At 40.1% G+C, this 15,720-nt stretch overlaps 1 protein-coding gene and 1 long non-coding RNA gene across 9 annotated transcripts in view; one reads left to right on the forward strand and one right to left on the reverse strand.

Annotated features, from left to right (window-relative positions):
- Positions 1-308: 308 nt before the first annotated feature.
- On the forward strand, positions 309-11,212 carry LOC136407781 (uncharacterized). The gene is made up of 2 exons (XR_010752016.1): positions 309-9,162; positions 9,195-11,212. It is a non-coding gene; the product is annotated as an uncharacterized lncRNA (long non-coding RNA).
- Positions 11,172-15,720, reverse strand: part of HNRNPC (heterogeneous nuclear ribonucleoprotein C) — a 79,451-nt gene continuing 74,902 nt past the window's right edge. For 4 of the 8 annotated variants that reach the window (XM_066388226.1, XM_066388229.1, XM_066388224.1 and 1 more), the window contains 4 exons: positions 13,098-13,285; positions 12,048-12,170; positions 11,645-11,805; positions 11,172-11,545 (listed from right to left, as the gene is read on the reverse strand). In XM_066388226.1, coding sequence (XP_066244323.1) covers positions 11,462-11,545; positions 11,645-11,805; positions 12,048-12,170; positions 13,098-13,285 — 556 coding nt within the window. In that variant the 3' untranslated portion in view covers positions 11,172-11,461. The remainder of the gene's footprint in view (positions 11,546-11,644; positions 11,806-12,047; positions 12,171-13,097; positions 13,286-15,720) is intronic. The other 4 variants (XM_066388230.1, XM_066388228.1, XM_066388231.1 and 1 more) reach the window with 3 other exon arrangements.

The following is a 15,720-nucleotide window of genomic DNA, read 5'->3' on the forward strand; positions in this document are numbered from 1 at the left end:
GCTAAAAACTATATAATTTCACACATAGGTGGGATAAAAAATGACTCATAGACATAGATAAAAGTGAGGTGGTTACCAGGGGGAAAGGGGAGAGGAAGAAAGGAAAGAGGAGTAAAGAGGGACAAATATATGATGACAGGAAATGATCTGATTTTGGTTCAGGGGCACATAACACAATCAACAATTTAAATGATATAGAAATGTTTACGTGAAACCTGTGTACTCTTATTGATCAATGTCAATCCATCAAATTTAATTTTCTAAATAAAAAATAAAACATTAAAAAACACATGCTCTAGAATGTTCATAGAAGCTTTATTCATAATAGTCAAAATTGAAAAGTTCAAATGCCTATTCATAGAATGAATAAACCACAATATATTTATACATGATACTATACAATAGCATGAACAAACTACAACATGCAACAAATATGAACTGCACAGACATAATGTTTAATCAAAGAAGCCAAACACAAAAAACCTACATGTATTATTCCATTTATTTGATGTTCAAAAACAGGCCAAAAGAATTTATGGATCAGGATTACAGATGTGGTTGCTGTGGTGATACAGTGGCTGGAAGAGGGCACACATGCATGGGACGTCAGTAGTGCTGGTGATCTTCCAATTCTTGATCTCTTGCTGGCTTTTGTGTGTTTAGTGTGTGAAAAGTAACAGCTGTACACATGACTTATGTACTTTTCTGTATGTAAATTATACTGCAATAGTTTATCAAAAAGGAAATAAACACAAAATGAGATACCACTACACACCCATTAAAAAACCTAAAATTAAAAGGAGTGACATGTAGAGCAACTTAAAATATCATTTACAGTTAGTCCAAACGTACATTAGTACAATGTATATTTTTGGGAAAGTGTTTGGCAATATCTATTAAAGCTGAATATATACACAACCCAACAATTCCATCTGATTATATAACAGAAATGTGTACAAGAAATGTTCAAAGAAATATTATCCCAACCTTAAAACAACTCAAATGTCTTCCAGTGCTGCCAGAGCCAACTAAGATCAGTTATAGCCCAGAATTGCAAGGAAGTTAACCTCCCTGTGGCATCCCTCCGTCAAGGGGGAACAAGAGCCAGTAGATAAATACTCCAGTCCTGCTCTACCATCCTTCAGACAGTTCTGGGAAGCATTATATATCCAATCTGAATAACAAACCCTTATATGGGCTTTTCCTCCTTACCTGTCTCACTATTCTCACTTCCTCACACCTGTTTACTGGAATCATTTCCCAGATAAACTACTGATCTCTCAGGGGGAGACCAAACTTCTACAATAAAATACTATTCCATGTACATATAAGTCAAAAACAGGCAAATCCTATTAATGGTGATAGAAGTCAGAGTAGAAGTGACCAGTGGGGTAATTATTAAAGGAGGTTTGGGGAGTTCTGGTCATGTTCCCTATCCTGAGCAGGTTGGTATTTATTTTTATTTTATTTTATTTTTTATTTTTTAGAGAGGAGAGAGAGAGGAGAGAGAGAGACAGAAAGAGAGAAGGGGGGAGGAGCTGGAAGCATCAACTCCCATATGTGCCTTGACCAGGCAAGCCCAGGGTTTCGAACTGCGACCTCAGCATTTCCAGGTCGACGCTTTATCCACTGCGCCACCACAGGTCAGGCGCAGGTTGGTATTTAAATAGCCATGTTCACTTTGTAAATCTTCCAAAGCTGTATGCTTAAAGTATATGCATTTTATTATACATATACTAAAATTTTAAAAATTAAAGAATGCAGGAATTGAGAGATAAGATAGCTGCTCACTAAGGAGAGACTGGGCTTTTAAGGGAAACTGGACTTAAATATATTGAAAGACAGGTGAATTGCAATGGGCAAATCCACCTGTTCTGGATAATGCCCTCTCTCTCACCCTTGACATCAGACACAGATTACTAAGGGATTTGTTGGAGGCTGACATTGGGAAAGAAATGTGAAGTCACATTACACTGAAATCAAGGCCATTAAAATTGGCCTGTAAGAATGTACTCTCTTGGTCCTGGCCAGTGGCTCAGTGAATAGAGCATTGGCCTGGCATATAGATGCCCCAGGTTTGATTCCAGTTAAGGAACACAAGAGAAGCGACCATCTGCTTCTCTCCCCCCATTCTCTCCCCCTTCTCTCTCTCTTCCCCTCTCATAGCCAGTAGCTTGATTGATTTGATCATCAGACAAAGCACTGAGGATAGCTCAGTTGATCTGAGCATCAGCCCCAGACAGAGGTTGCCGGGTTGGATCCGGATCAGGGTGCATGCGAAGTCTATCTCCCCTCATCTTACTTTAAAAAAAACACCAAATAAAAACACCTTGAGACAGGCACAAGGCATTACAACATTCCTCCCGGTTTGAGTCAGCGTTTCCTCAGCCTTGCTTGGCATTCCTGCTGCCTATTTCCAAGACTGCCTCGGCCAGAGCTAACCTTCCCCCACTTCTGCCTTTCCCTTTCCCATTCATTCAACATATATTTATGTTTCAGACACTATATTAACACTTGGGGATATGTTGGTGAACAGTAATAAATAAGGTTCCTGCTTATTTGGGTTCTACGCTAATAAGAAACATATCAAATAGTTATACAAATTGATGAGTATGACTGTAATTAGTGCTACAGAGATTTCTGAGTTCTTTTCCTGGAGGAAGCAACATGAGCTCAACTCTAGGGATGAACAGAAGTTAACCAGGCCTGACCTGTGGTGGCACAGTGGATGGGGCATCAACCTGGGATACTGAGGTCCCAGGTTTGAAACCCAGGCTTGCTAGGTCAAGCACATACGAGAAGTACCTACAAATTAATGCCGTCTGCTTCCCTTCCTTTTTCTCTCTTCTCTCTCTTAAATCAATAAATAAGCCTGACCAGGTGGTGGTGCAGTGGATAGAGCGTTGGACTGGGATGTGGAGGACCCAGGTTCGAGACCCTGAGGTCGCCAGCTTGAGCGCGGGCTCATCTGGTTTGAGCAAGGCTCACCAGCTTGAGCACAAGGTCGCTGGCTCAAGAAAGGGGTTACTCAGTCTGCTGTAGCCCCCCCACCCCCTGTCAAGGCACATATGAGAAAGCAATCAATGAACAACTAAGGAGCAGCAACAAAGAATTGATGTTTCTCATCTCTCCCCGTTCCTGTCTGTCCCTATCTGTCCCTCTCTCGGACTCTCTCTGTCACACACACACACACACACATCAATAAATAAAACCTTAAAAGAAAAAAAGTTAACCAGGACATCAAATGGGCAAAGGTTGAGGGGGGAGAATAGAGTAAAATAGACAAAGGAAAGTCCAATTTGGTTGGAGTAGGGAAAATGAGGGCGCCTATGTTAGAGAGGCTGGACAGATAGACAAGGGGAACCATTTATGGCCGTGTAAACTGTGTTAAAGAGTTTTGTCATTACCCTAAGGGCAAGTAAAACCAGGAGGGTTTTAGGTCAATGCCATGATTATATGTATTTTGAAAAGACCAGTATGAATGTTTAAGTGACTGGAAAAGGATCACAGTGGATGTGGGTATACACTATTGCAGAAAGCCAGGAGCAAGATGATGACAGCTTGGATTGGGATGGTGGCAGTCAAGATGGACAAAAATAATAGTTGAGAACAGATATTTAGGAAGCACAAGAACTTTTAACTGTACCTATAAAATGTGGTACGTCATCTTTATTTCTGATATGAGTAAATATATTCAGGTTTATAACAACTAGATACAGGAGAATGCATTTTGTTAAGCTTGGTTGTTAGTCTTACTTCACTAGCATATTTTTTCTTAGAAAAAAAAGCGTGGCACATTTTAATTGGATCGTGCATACGATATTCAGAAGCTGCCAAGTACAAAAGTACTCAATCAACAAAACTGTGCCTGCCCTGTGGTGGCGCAGTGGATCAAGTATTACCTGAGCCTGACCAGGCAGTAGCGCAATGGTTAGAGCATCGAACTGGGAAGTGGAGGACCCAGGTTCGAGACCCCGAGGTCGCCAACTTGAGCACAGGCTCATCTGGTTTGAACAAAGCTCACCAGCTTGGACCCAAAGCTTGAGCAAGGGGTTACTTGGTCTGCTGAAGGCCCATGGTCAAGGCACATATGAGAAAACAATCAATGAACAACTAAGGTGTCGCAATAAAAAACTGATGATTGATGCTTCTCATCTCTCTCCGTTCCTGTCTGTCCCCATCTTTCTCTGTCTGTCCCTCTCTCTGACTCTCTGTCTCTGTAAAAAAAAGCATTGACCTGAAACACTGATGTGGCTGGTTTGAAACCCTGGGCTTGCCTGGTCAAGGCACATGTGGGAGTTGATGCTTCCTGCTCCTTCCCCCACTCTTTCTTTCTCTCCTCTCATACTCTCTCTAAAATGGAGAAAAAAAAAAAAGAACTAAAAACTGCCATTAACTTGCAAAAAGGGTGGTGGGGGACATGGTTATGAAACCACCAGTGAAGAAAAAAACACCCAAATGGCATGGAAAGGAAGGCAAAATGAAAAATGAGCACATACAGAGGGCAGGCAAGAGGCTGCCATCTTGGAAAATAAAATCAGGATTCCTCAGATACACCAAAGTATAATGCCTTCCAAGGTGTCTAGGGAAAATGAACTTTTGAGTCATTTACATGAAGATTGCAGACTCCTTGGCAAAGTAAGAGACTGCTTGTTGGGGGAGAGAATATTTTGAAGGAAAGATGTATCTTCTTATACTCAAGTGAGTGTTTAAGAGGACAAGTCAGCATAAACTTCAGGAGTGCTGCCATGTGCCTGATCTACAGGTAAGGGGAAGATAGTAGGGCCCAGGGTATGTACCCAGATACTTGCTGGGCCCTACCAGGAGACTGGATCAGTACTGCACACGCAGGTAAGAGGGAATAAAAACACTAACAGCAATCACCTAGTCCTAGGCCATCTCCAGAGGATACTACTTGCCCTGGGGGAACAGATTCCACCAAGGGCCGCTTCTCCCTCTGCCCAAGGCAGAGAAACAGCTAGAAAATCGCTGAGGGTCAATCCAGAATGGGCAAGCAAGGACAGGGCAAACCACAGCATTTCCAGTGGTTATGTAGTCAACTTTCTGGCAACTAAACCCCAGTGGCTTCTAAGGGGACCTTGCGAAAGACCTAGGGGCTGCTACAGAACAGAGCTGGGAGCTGTGAAGTTGTGGGAAAGGCGGTTAGGTGGGATGAGGAAAATAACAAAAAGTAGTAACACAGTTTCAAGTAGGGAGAGAAATACTGTGGGTGAGACTGAGCTAGCAGTTGGCTCTATTTAGCAGACCACCTGGCCCCACTACAGGCCCTCTGGTTGGGGCCATTTTCCCCAACAGGGCTGAGAGGCTTTGAAGTATCTCATTTCTCTCTGGAGTACAAATCCAAAACAGCCGCCCCCCCCCCCCCCCAAGGCATATCAGACCTTATGATCTATAGGAAGACTTTGAAGTCTGCCTGTGAATAACTAAAGCTGTTAACCCAAGTCCCAGCTAGCTGGAAATGGGTGTGAGTTATTGAATAGATAGATATTCAGGCTTACCTTTTTTTCTCCCACTTGTTCCAAATTCATACCAGAAATTCATTATTGTGGCTGTGTCGGTCTGCAAAGGTGACTCAGATCTGTGTCACTGTAACCCTTTCACATTAATCCTTTTGATATCTAAACCAGTATTTTTTAGGACATTCTTGCAATGACAGGTGCTTCTAATGGGCCACACAGGCATTAAGTTACAAGCCAAACTTGTGTCATTAGAGTATTGTCCTAATAAAAAGTGATTTTCACAAGATATTTGGAAAGCTTATATTTAGAAGCAATGGTTTAAAATGGGAGTTCTGGCCTGACCTGAGATGGCACACCAGATCAAGCACCAACCTGAGGTTGTAGTTCAAAGCCCTGGGCTCGCTCGGTCAAGGTACATGAGAAGTATGAGTTGATGTTTCTGACCCTCCCCCCACTTCTCTCAAATTAATAAAACTAAAAAAAGGGGGGGGGAGTTCTGTGTGCCTCAGGAAGAGCTAAGGAAAATGAGTGGAAGAGACTTATACTCTGCATTTTTGCTAATTTCTAAAACCCAACCATGTTGCATGAAACAGCATTTTAGCTTAGCCAGGCAATGAAACCCTCTAGCACAGAATGAAGAGGAAAATGGTGATAATATTTTTAAGTTTAATAGAGGTGTTATGGTCTTACTGCTACTTTCTAGGATTCAGGATATGGGTTCAAAGGCACCATCTCCTAAGGTCTAAAAATCCATGGATGATAAATCAGATCTTAAGTTGAAAAGTTGGGACTGGTGGTGGCACAGTGGATAGAGTTGACTTGGGATGTTAAGGTCCCAGGTTCTGAAACCCCCGAGGTCACGGCTTGAGCGTGGTGGGATTATAGCTATGATCCCATGGTTGCTGGCTTAGCTAGAGCCCACAGGTCAAGGCGAATCAAGTCACGTATGAGAAGCAATGGACAAGTTGACATTTCACATCTCTACTGTCTCTTTCATTCTCTTGCTTAAAAAACAAACCAGTAGTGGGCCAATGAGTTTGGACTTAAAACATGCTTTCCTACAACCCAAGAGTAAGAATTCTGTCTCTCCCTCAACACTAGCTTTTCTCTCATCTTGACCCATACGTCTGCCTAGGTGCTTTCTAAGCTTTGGCCATTAATTTCAATGCAAATACACTCACCCTTTTGCCAGATGTTGATTTTAAAATCATACCACCCTCCTTTCCCCTTACTGCAAGCATTTGTCTTAACCCACTGAACATATTACATGGGCATTCTTTAATTAACTCCCTTGTTAATAGTCACCCAGAGACAAACTCTGGAAGCTGTCTTTCCCTAATCTTTCCCTTCTACCTTCTTTATCAAAGAAAGGGTACATTTTGCATCTTGGTGCTATGGATCCCCATGTTGGTGGCAAACTAATGATGCCAGAGTCCAAATGACTAAGATTTAATGTCTAGAGTACACACCTGGAAAACAAGATTTCAAAGTTTCTTGGTAACTTTAATGCACAATCAAGGTTGAGAACCACTTGACATCTAATTTAGTAAAATACTAATAATCATTATTTTTCTCTTTTTTTAGTGAGAGGCATCAACTCAATTGTGTTACTTTAGTTGTTCTTGATTGCATCCTTGTGTGTGCCTTGACTGGGAAGCTCAAGCTGAGCCAGTGACCCATTGCTCAAGCCAGCAATCTTTGGGGTCAAGCCAGTGGCCATGGGATCATGTTGATGAATCCACTCAAGCTGGCAACCTCCTCAGGGTTTCAAACCAAGGCCCTCAGCGTCCCAGTTCCATGCCCTATCCACTGCATCACAACTCATACAATCATCATTCTAATTGTAACTTTTTTTAGTTCGTGAAAGCCCTAGAAGTGTTACTTTTGCACAAATTCCTGTCTGACCTTCAGAGCATCTTATTTCCCTCACACTTTTATTCCTGTGACTTAAAAAAAATTCTGGCATGCTCGGACTGGGACAGAGAGCACCGTGTTTTCTTATTCTCGTTCATCTTGGGCTGCAATCCTATTTTGGCATTCACCCATTATACTCTTCTTCCTATTATGTTTTGTACTTCTAATTTAAGCAGTAGAGGAAGTGTCCAACCCTACTTCACAACAGAACTTAAACATTCTCTAAACAGGTCCTGCTTTTCATAACCAGTGTTAAAAAAATTTTTTTTTTATTAACCTTACTCATATACCCACATACTGTTCTCAGGCCTTCTTGATTTACTTAACTTCATTAGGATTAATTTGACAAAAACCAAAACTTGTAATTTTCCAACACCCCTAATTTAGCTCCTCTGAACATTTGGACTTCTTTCACTCCAATCAGGAATAAAACTATATCCAGCCTTTTCTCTACAATTGACCAAATTTGTAATTTATGCCAAACCTAAACATTAAAAGTTGGTAGTCAAATAAATACAATATAAATGATAACTGTTCTCTGTGAGGTACAGTATTGGTCAAGTGAGATACTTTTATTAAACTTATTTAGTAGACCATACTCTGCATATTACATGTAACGCATATACCGGTCACTCTCATTTGTCATAGATGTGTTCTACTGTTAACTGGTTTTCTTGAGTTAACAGCGTGCTTTTTCTTCAATCCCTCCAAATTCAACTGAAATGCATTTTCTTGGTCGAGGTGACTTGAACTAGGATCCAGAAATTCAAACCCCATTTGATACTGGCGTAGTGCAGCCATCTTCAACCAGTATACAGCAAGAAGCACACTGGTGTGCCACAAAAATTTTAAAACATGCAATACCTAACTATATCAGGCGCATTAATCTCTTTTCCCTTGGATTGTCAAATAAAAAAACGACAACAAACACAATAGCTACCTGGTATGAATGAGTCAATTTTATACCTAATTTTTTTTAAAGATTGGCAAAAAATTGTATTTATGGCGTGCTGCAGAATTTTAGTAGTTTGTGTGCCATGAGATGCAAGATGAAAATCACTGGTGTAGTTTAATTTTCCTCATATTAAACAGTAAGGTCAAGCGTCAGTAGAAATGTTGATGTGGCTAAGTCCTTCATTTCCCCAGGACCGTCAATAATGGTGCTTCCTGGTTCTCTCCTGAAAATGAGTGTATCATAGGCCAGCCACATATTCTCAGAACAATATACATCTTTCAACCAATCTCAATAAATACAGCTATTTCCTATTTCCCCAAGTATTTCTATAATGCAGCACATCATCTCATCTATATTACCTAAATACTAGTACGTGTACAGTTTGTCATGTTCTTTTACTTTCCCTGTTATACTTTTAGGCGTGGCTGTTAAATTGTCCAATATATTCCTTTGACATTTTATGGTTACTATATGGCTCTACTCCTTCCATTGTATTCTCAATCCTCATCTTCAAGTTTATTCTCTTCCAATTACTATAATTTTATTCTTCCCGTTTGCATTTTTTTTTTTTTTTTGCTGCTGCACCTGGTTTCATATCTAAGGGGCCGACGGACAATAAGTTTATCTTTGCAAGCTTCAGGGATCAGGGTAACATCTAAACTGAAATCTACTGGTAATCCTCTTTTCAACTATGAAAACATTTAATTCATAGTAGCCTAAGATCTATAGTGTAAAATGATTCTTCCCCATCAAGACAACCAAGTCACATCTTGGTATTTTATCAATAACGTGTGTGTGTGTGTGTGTGTGTGTGTGTGTGTGTGTGTGTGTGTGTGTGGCTTAAGAGTATGTGATAATTTCTCTATTAAAAAGGAGCTTTTCCTCCATTTCTTTCAATATGTGATTTCAGGTGGAATTAAAAGTGGATACTTTCTTGCCTAGACTAATTGGCCTGGCACCATTTATTTATTTATCTATCTATCTGTCTGTCTATCTCTTTATTTAAAGTGAGAGGTGGGGGAAAGAGACAGACTCCCATATGTGCCCTGACCAGGATCCACCTGGCGACCCCCACCTGAGGCTGATGCTGGAATCGACCAAGCCATCCTCACTCAGCACTCGGGGCTGATGCTCAAACCAATCAAGCCACTGGTTGCGAGATGGGAAAAGAGAGAAAAGGGGGAAAGAGAAGAGAAGCAGATGGTTGCTTCTCATGTGTGCCCAGTCCGGAAACTGAACCCGGGACTTCTGCATGTCGGGCCGATCCTTTTATTTTTGGTCTGGTAATCTTTTAAATACTGATGGCTAACATTCTAACATTCTAGTGTTAAATAGGTTTTACAAGCACTTTAAGGGCTCTGACCCTTTCTAAGCATCCAGTTTATTTTGTCATGAGTTATGTGCCAGAAGTGAGTTTGTGTAGCATATGAAATCACACGATTAGAAAACAAGTGGGCAGTATTTTTGACCAAATTAACACACAAAAGCTACATTTATACTGTGAACTGCAGATCCAAGGGCAGTCCATAGTTTAGCCTCTTTGAATTCTGCTCTGTCACCTGTTACATAAAATGACTTATGAAATCCCTATAAATAGGACATGACTTTCCATAGTATGTTGGATAGAAATGTCTTTGCTATGCTACCTGTTATAAAACAGTCATTTTCCAGGAAATCCATATTTTTTTGTCCTGCTCTGCAGGAATAAACCAAAGTATAAAATAAATAAATTTGGCCTTTCCGAACTGGTAAATATCACAAATCTGGAAGCTGTTTAATAAATCCATCATTAAGAAGTTTGAACATTAACTTGTAACAACATATACCCCAAATCATTGCAATTAATTGGTGTGGGGCACAAAAATTAGTTCCTATATAGATTGAACTAATTGAAATAAATACAAATGTATAACCCGCACTATATTCTCAGCTACCTGGAAAAGAACCTTCCTATTTTCACTAACACTAAAGCAAAATCTCAAACCCCAAAGGTAACTGGGGCTATAAATAGCAATTAAAAGGATAAAATGTAAGAAAGCAAGCTTTATTCTTCAGTTAGTTCAATTTCCCTAAAATCCTGACATGTCTGAACCTCTTCTATTCAAGGGTGAAACAATTTAGCACACAACAAAAATTTCAAAAAAGGGCACCAATGGACCACAAAACATTAATGAAAAAAGGCTTAATGTATTTCCCACTATTTTTCATTATAATATAAAAGTAATTTTGCAAAACTCTCCATTCCACATCAAAGTTATTTGTCTCCTTAATGCAACAGTCACCCCAAAGAAATTTGAGTCTTGTGTGTTGGTATGCTTGATAATGGTTCAAAGAAAAATGTATCCGGTACATTCTAGGGGTTTTGTGGAGACTGCTGTGAATCAAAGTATTTGAAATAAACAACTATAAAATACAAAAATAAAATAAAAAACAGGGGTTTTTTCCCCCTCCAAATTCCTGGTTTAATAAGGACATGTTTATTTTGAGAAAAAAAGGTCCCAAACATCAGGCTGTTCACAAAAATAACCCACAGTATCAACTTTAGAAAACAAATCTTAAAACTATTACACTAATTATTTTCTTAGAGGATGCATTTGACATGCTAACTCTCATTCACAAAAATACATTGTTACATTTGTGTTGAACAGCCCCACTTTGCATTCTTATGTGGGGTATATAACACACATACCTCTAACTCAAAGCTGCTCTCAGATGCTACTCAACTAATGAGGATTGCCTTTGCAGTAAGGGAAGCAACTACTGAACTCATATGAATGAAATAACTGTACTCCCTGCATAACAAGAGATTATTTTGGAGACAGTTGATAAAAACCATACATCCTTTTTATTGTTAAGTCATAAAGAGGTATCAAAATTAAAAGCAAAAATTACAGGGTAAGACTTAACATAACTACTAGGAGCATCAAAGGAAGTGAAAATGGGACTAGGCGCAGGGCAATATGAATTAATGAACATGGGAGGGGCAAGGATGGGGAGAACAGTGAGCATGTGCTGAAGGTACTAGGGGAGAGGATCTGGTGAAAATTTTGATCTTAGACAAGCGCCTAGGTAAAGAAATAATGGGACAAGATTTCTAAACCCCACTATGTGCTTAAGAGTCATCCTCGCCATTGGCGCTGTCTCTGTCATCCTCTCCTTCCTCAGCCTCTTTTTCATCATCCTTGATCAACTCCAGCTGTGAGAAACAGACACAAATAGGATGGAGTTAGAGGCACTCCATGTGTCCCTGATCCCCCCTCCACCACCTCTTTCTTTCCTTTCCCGTGGTTTTCACCTGGTCATCCCCCCGATCTTCATTATCATCATCATCCAGTAGGTCCCCCTCCTCAGCAGAGTCATCTGCACCCCCCTCAGACTCCATCTTCACATTAGTCTCATCTTTCTTCAGGGAGCTGCTGCTCTGCTCCTCTTCTGACTTATCATTCTTCATCTCTACTGGGGATGAGAAGGACAACTCTGTCTAGGGGCAAGTAATGTCCACAAGATGTAGACGATCCCCACTAGTAATTGTGGAACTGCAGCACAAGTCTAAATCCTCCCACACAAATGCCCTTCCCAGTTCAAACTCCCCAAGTTTCATATTCAGTTGTTTTTATGTCCCACTATTCCAACATGTACTTCAACTACCTTAGGTAACTAACTCTACTCGACACCCAAAAAGCAGCAGCTCCACTTACCTGCAACTACTTGTTTGCTGCTCTGTTCCTTTTCTATTTTTTCCAGGCTTTCCAGTAGAGAATCCACTTTTTGTTTTATCTGGGTCAATTCCTTCTTAATGGCCTGAAGGTCATCTCCTTTCACTTTTAATATAAACAAAACAAACCTTAGATGAGAATCATATACCAGAGGCTCCCAGTTATCAAACACAATTCCACCAAACTATTTCCATTACACCAGTAGCCAATAGGAGACTCTTGGGGAGAAATGGCACCAGTATCAGATCACTTCAGTAATGGGGACCCTGAATCTTTTAGTTGGTAAAGGAATACTCAACAATCTAATGTGCTTAATTCCAGTACCAACAGCATCCTAAATTTTGCAGGCCCGCTTAAGACTGCAATTCCTTTATAAAGCATTTTCTCTGCAGTTTTACTGACTCATATATTTCATAAATTTAATAGGTGCCTCAAATCCCTGAAGTCAAATAACTTTATTCAGGTGTTAAGGATAGAAGGCAATCTAGAGTTGATCGCTTAATCACTATCTTCTCCTGTTTTACTTTTTTGATTACACAAGGGTACTTATATAAAAACTGAATATTATTAACTGCATTAATTTCACTATTTTAACAGAGAAGAAGTATCACAAAGCTGAAATAATAATACATACACTTGCCCTGGCCGGTTGGCTCAGCGGTAGAGCGTCGGCCTGGCGTGCAGGGGACCCGGGTTCTATTCCGGCCAGGGCACGTAGGAGAAGCGCTCATTTGCTTCTCCCCCCCTCCCCCACTTCCTCTCAGTCTCTCTCTTCCCCTCCCGCAGCCAAGGCTCCATTGGAGCAAAGATGGCCCGGGTGCTGGGGATGGCTCCTTGGCCTCTGCCCCAGGCGCTGGACGCCCAGGAGGGGCAGAGCATCGCCCGCTGGTGGGCAGAGCGTCGCCCCTGGTGGGCGTGCCGGGTGGATCCCGGTCGGGCGCATGTGGGAGTCTATCTGACTGTCTCTCCCCGTTTCCAGCTTCAGAAAAATGCAAAAATAATAATAATAATAATAATAATAATAATACATACACTTTGCAGACTTGGAAGAAGATCCTCGCTGCCCACTCTTAGAATTGAAGCCACTTTTGCCCCTTCGTGAGGTGTTTCCTGATACACGCTGGCGTTTTGAAGGCACTACGGCCCGAGCAATAGGAGGAGGAGGAGGAACACGGGCTGGGTAACTGTACATCCTATTGGATAAGATAAAAACAGAATTCCTTCACACCTAAATTAAGTCAGCAAGAACCAAACAGTTAATTTATAAAATAATAAATTATTGTTTCTCAATAATTTTTTCTTTAAATTTTCCTTCTTTGATACTTTTAATACCTCAGCTACTTTTCTTCAAGAAAATACCACACACACACAAATATATCAAAAAATGTGGTTGGCTGGCCTAAGCAGTGGACATAAAAGGTTCTTCTATACCAGGGGTAGTCAACCTTTTTATACCTACCGCCCATTTTTCTATCTGTTAGTAGTAAAATTTTCGAACTGCCCACCGGTTCCACAGATTTAATGGTAATTTATAAAGTACAGAAGTAACTTTACTTTATAAAATTTATAAAGCAAAGTTACAGCAGGTTAAAGCATATAATAACAATTATTTACCAAGTACTTTGTGTCGGATTTTTGCTAAGTTTGGGAGAATAAATCTTTATAAAACGACTTACTATAGTTAAACCTATCTTTTTATTTATACGTTGGTTGGTCCACTACCGCCCACCATGAAAGCTGGAACACCCACTAGTGGGCGGTAGGGACCAGGTTGACTACCACTGTTCAATACTATGGTATGGTAGTATTAATAAAGCACTATTTTTTTTTATATTGAATAGCCTTTATCTCAACCTTATTTTTTCATATATGTTACAATACATACAATTCATATAAACCAAAGAAAGTACTCACAAAAAGAGATTGTAATTAACTGAGTCTGTAAACAGCTATTAATTTTAGATAGATTTCTGATCTTTGAACTCCCAAAACATACAAAATCATTACTGCTAGTGATTATTATGTTGCCAATGTTAACCACTTTTGGTCTATAAAAACAAACAGCCATTTCATATGTGTTAGCATGTTATAAAATAAAACTACCAATTCCTTTTTTTTCCTTTTTCACAGAGACAGAGAGTCAGAGAGAGGAACAGACAGGGAGAGAGATGAGAAGCATCAATTCTTCACTGCAGCATCTTAGCTGTTCATTGATTGCTTTCTCATATGTGCCCTGACCGGAGTGCTACAGCAGAGTGAGTGATCCCTTGGCTCAAGCCACGATCTTGGGCTCAAGCCAGATGAGCTTGGGTCTTCCACGTCCCAGTACTACACTCTATCCATTGTGCCACCGCCTGGTCAGGCTACAACTACCAATTCTAACAACATTTAAACGTAAGCTCTCATCAGAGATCCAAAACGGTAAAGAATATTGTCTATCTTGTTCACTATTCACTGGTGCCTAAATCCATTACCCAGCAAATATTTAGCTCTCAAAAAAATTACTGGTTACTGAACTGCGGCTTCCATTGATAAAAGTATCCCAGTGACTCCTAAAGATACTCCAAAGTGAAGGACTGGTATATTTGGTAAAGAGAAAGTTCAAATAGAACCCAAAACTTCTCACATGAACAACAGTTTTAAGAGTCTTTACATTCCATGTTATTTTTACAAAATTCTGTGGCAGCATAAGGAGATAAGACACACCAATATAGTAAGGGGGGAGGGGGGGAGACACCTTATTCTAGTTTTGCACCTTTCTAGCAGCTAACTAAACTCCAAGGCCCAGGTAGTTCATAAAAACAGATGAAACTGCTGCTCTACCCAACCTCAAAGGTTTTAAGAAACAGATGTGATACATTTCCAAAAACTTTCAAATTTTGTATTTATATATACTATGATGTGGAATCTCCCTCTTATTTATATATTTCATTGATGGTTAATCTTTTCTGAATTTATAACACAGTGCCCAATCCTCCTGATAGTAAAAACACCAATTTTAAAAGATTTTACTTATTGATTTTACAGAGAAAGGAGAGAGAAAGATGGGGGGAGCGAGAAGTATCAACTTATAGTTGCTTCACTTGTTGTTCACTGATTGCTTATGCCTTGAGCAGGCAAGCCCAGAGGTCCCAATCAACTACACCTCAGCACTCCAGGTCGATGCTTTATCCACTGTGCCACCACAGGTCAGGTGAAAACACTGATTTTACAGAGAATCTTAGATAATTCTTTCTTTTCCCCAACTCAAACTAATAAGATGTTTCCAACCTATTTTAACTGGGTCACATTTTATCTTTCCTAGAGTGGCTGTGAAGGAACATTTCCCTAAATTAAGAAAAGCCATATATACTTGACCAAGCAAATGAGTTAATGACTTAACTAATCTTCACTCAAACAATTTTGAGGCAATGACCAATCGAATCCACTTTTCCCCTTGAAACCAAGTAGTTGTTGATTTGCCATGGGCCAAAGAATTAATGTGGTAAATTAGTAAAGCCTTCATATTATGCCTATTTTTTTATTAAAAATTTTACTTATTCATTTTAGAGAGGAGGGAGAGCAAAGAGGGGGAGGAGCAGAAAGCATCAATCCCCATATTGTACCTTGACCAGGCAAGCCCAGGGTTTCGAACCAGCAACCTCAGCATTCCAGA

Source organism: Saccopteryx leptura, chromosome 6, assembly GCF_036850995.1.
Source record: "Saccopteryx leptura isolate mSacLep1 chromosome 6, mSacLep1_pri_phased_curated, whole genome shotgun sequence".
Taxonomy (NCBI): domain Eukaryota; kingdom Metazoa; phylum Chordata; class Mammalia; order Chiroptera; family Emballonuridae; genus Saccopteryx; species Saccopteryx leptura.